Below are 3,557 nucleotides of genomic sequence, written 5' to 3'. Positions count from 1 at the left end.
TATGGGTCGCATTCGAAAAGAATCCGACCTGTGCTGTTCAGACTGTCATGAAAAGATCAGATACAGGTCGCATTACGTCATAAAAAATCGGAATTCAGTCACTGCAGGCTGCAGTGTGAATGCAGCCCAATATTGTGTTGCCTTATGGCAAAACAAAGCTGCTCTGGATGATGCACTGAAGTTAAAATAATTCTAAAAATGATTACAATTATAGCAGTCCTTACTGTATGCATATGTGCAAAAACACAAACTTACTTGGAGATAATATTTGGTGGCCTATCTCTTTTGAAATGGTATCCAGTAATATGCAGAAAGACTTTACTGCCCACAATTATCTCTTGGAGCTGCAGCTTAATAGCAAGTGATTTGTAACATTTCTTTTTTTTTCCTTTTATTTTTGCGACCAATAGTATTTGCAAACAGATATTATGTCATGTTAGTGAGGAACTAGTAGTGTGTTTTCAGTACTCTGATACTTTTTCCTGGCATCTCATCAGACAAACTTTAAACAGTTGGAAAGCTACGAGGAAAAACTGTAGCACTTCTAAAACTAACTTTTGAAAACCTCAATTTACTTTGATATGGTGAAAAAGCCCATGACTTCCAAAATGTATTTTGTATCATGAATGTATTTGAAATCTGTTTACATATCTTGAAGGTTATAATAAAAAAATGAAGTTATTAAAGTTTTACATGTTTTAATGTGTAAGCAGAGAGGATTAAAAAGGATTTAAAAAAATGTTTTACAAAGGGGAAAAAATAAATGTTACAAATCACTTGCCATACACAAGATTGTAGAGACAAAAAAAAATAGTTTTTATATGTGATTCTGTCTTTCAGAATGAGTGTTTTCACTTGTTGAAAGAGATAAGCTCCTGCAGAAAGATCTGTCGGACTTCAGGGAGAAAAGATATGGCTGCATTTTCCAGAAGCCTCAGTGCTTTTCACCAATAAGGGAAAAAATCCTGCTTATGAACACAGAACCTCACTTTTCAAAACTGGCATTGACAAAATAAGTTGTATGCATTCCCTTTGTGGATTTTGTCTTTTGAACACTATGGGGGGGGAAAACTATTTGACAGTTCTGTTTGTCCTTCACAGGTATCACTAGGTTTGATCTCTTGGGGGACTTTGGGAGATTTAATTGGCTGGGAAACTTCTACATCGTCCTCTCATACAACTTGCTTTTTGCTGTTGTGACAACTCTTTGTCTTGTGAGAAAATTCACCTCGGCAGTGCGAGAAGAACTCCTGAAGGCCCTAGGTAAATGTCTCTTAAGCCTAATCTTATTTTCTTCTGGAACATTGACAATCCACAGGTGCATTATAGTAGATAATAAATGAAAAGTTGATTCATTTCAGTAAGAAAAAAAAAAAAAAAATATATATATATATATATATATATATATATATATATAATATAAAAAACTCATATTTAATGTAGATTCCTCACAGAAGAATACATTTCAGGGGTTAATTTCTGTAAATCTTTTAGAATTATGGCTTACAGCTTATCAAAACCCAACATTCAATTTCTCATAATATTACATAATAGATAAAATTAATTTTTAAAATACAAAATGGTCTACATAATTATGGGAAAGACTGCTGACTTCTCAGTTGACCAGCTGATTTATAATTTGTTTATGACGCCCTCCACAAACAAGATAAGACAGCAATAGTCACTGCTAAATAAGCTGGCTTTCGGAGTGGTGTGTCCAACCATGTTCACGGAACATTAAGTGGAAGGACGAATGTGTGGTAGAACAAGGTGCACAATCAGTGAATGTAGCCACAGTTGCTTTGAAATCTTAGGATGTGCAGGAAATTAGCCATTGAAGACTGACTGCACTGTGATCCAGTAACTAATGCAAAAGGAGCCACAACTGACTATGGAATGTATATATTCTGCAGTACATAGACATACATGACATTTCTGTAATAAAAATGTTTTGCTGGCCTTATTTAATTTAAAATGTTCTGAGAATCTGAATTGCGTATTAGCAATAAGCTAAAAGTTTTACTTATCGACTAAAATTGCTGAAATAAATGAAGTTTTAGGTGATTTTTCCAATTTACTGAGATGCACTTGTGCTTTTATTTATTTTTCAGATTAAATGACCTAGAAAGAAACCAAAAAAATAAAAATAAAAAATAGCAGTGAGCTGCATTTAAAGACTTGGTGTGACTATCCCTGAATGTTTGATACACAGGACGGAATGGGGTTAGAAAATGTCAGATAGAGGCACTGAGGAGAAAAAAGAACATCAATACCTCTGCCTAAATGAAAGTCTGAGGCTTTTTAATGAGATTTCTCTGCCTTATCTTCCACCGCCCAGGTCTGGATAAATTGCAACTGTCAAACAGCCCCGCAGACCCCGAATCTGGGAAGCTCTCGGCCAATGGGCATCAGAAAACTCTGTGAAAGGGACGGTGGATCAGCACGCACGCACACACACATGCTAGCAGAGCCACAGGGAGATTTCAACAGTACTGTCTGAGTGTTGAAAGGTGAAAAGGATAGGAAGGAACTTAATAAACCCAGGCAGTGTCTGACTGTTGCTGCAAATGGAGGCTGAGAGCAATTTAGCTTCGTGACATTCCATCCTCTGCGTCTCTGATGGAAGCTGGGACAGAGCCAGGCGGACACAGAGGAGTGAAAAAGACTGGCATCAATGGACTGATCTTGATGCTAACCTCGACTGTGACTTTAAACTACCCATCTCTTGCTTCTGGGGCATTCTTGCACCCGTCGTCGTCACCTTACTTCCTTTTGCAACTCCTACCTTTGCACTAGATAAAAGCAGTTTCTGCTTGGTTCCGTTTCTGTATCAAAGTCTTAAATCAGTTGCTGAAGTAGAAACCAACCATTCATTTACAAAGGTATTTAACTTCTTTTCTTTTTTTATTAATGTTGGTGAGAAACTCAGAATAAATGTTTTTTGTTTGTTTTTTTTTGGTAGGTTGGTTGTTTTTTTTATTAGTGTTGCAAGCATGAGAGGATCTCAATTTTCTTTTTCTTCTTTAAACTCAAAATAAGAAAAAAACTGACAAAACTGCTTCTTGAAACATGGTAACTTGTATTTTATTCCCACTGAACAGAGCCAGTGCAGAATTCTGCACTGTACTGTGGGCTGCATTTTATGCATTGCACCTGTCAGGTCTGAAAGTCTTATCTTGTTGTAATTTTGCTGTCATATGTGTTTTTATCTGGCTTTATGCAAGTGGGCTTTAACTTTTTGATGATGTCAGTTTGTATGAAGGAGGACACTGTTTTTTTTTTTTGTTTTTTTTTAAGGTGCTCCTGATTTGATTTAAGCCAATCAAAAATTGGCTGTTTTTAACCAAGCCAAATCTCACTGATTGGAAAACTCTAGTTCATCTGAAGGGAATCTGTAGTTTTGTCTTACTTTTAATATTTTTTTTTTAATTGATGCACATCTTGCATAATTATTTTTGCTCTTTCAAAAAAAAAAAAAAAAAAAAAAAAACCGGCACGCCCAGGAAACTGTTTTGGAAATTTTGTACTTACAGAAATAAAAAAATTTTTTTCAAATT

The 3,557-nt window shown here is 35.5% G+C and overlaps 1 protein-coding gene across 1 annotated transcript in view; it reads left to right on the top strand.

Annotated features, from left to right (window-relative positions):
• Nucleotides 1-2,926, top strand: part of lmbr1 (limb development membrane protein 1) — a 50,085-nt gene extending 47,159 nt beyond the window's left edge. The window contains exons 16-17 of the mRNA XM_015049387.1: nucleotides 1,102-1,263; nucleotides 2,339-2,926. Coding sequence (XP_014904873.1) covers nucleotides 1,102-1,263; nucleotides 2,339-2,424 — 248 coding nt within the window. The 3' untranslated portion in view covers nucleotides 2,425-2,926. The remainder of the gene's footprint in view (nucleotides 1-1,101; nucleotides 1,264-2,338) is intronic.
• The last annotated feature ends 631 nt before the right edge of the window (nucleotides 2,927-3,557 follow it).

The sequence above is a fragment of the Poecilia latipinna genome, unplaced genomic scaffold, assembly GCF_001443285.1.
Source record: "Poecilia latipinna isolate Pla-1442-1.1 unplaced genomic scaffold, P_latipinna-1.0 Scaffold944, whole genome shotgun sequence".
Taxonomy (NCBI): domain Eukaryota; kingdom Metazoa; phylum Chordata; class Actinopteri; order Cyprinodontiformes; family Poeciliidae; genus Poecilia; species Poecilia latipinna.
This window is presented reverse-complemented; position numbering and strand designations above follow the sequence as displayed.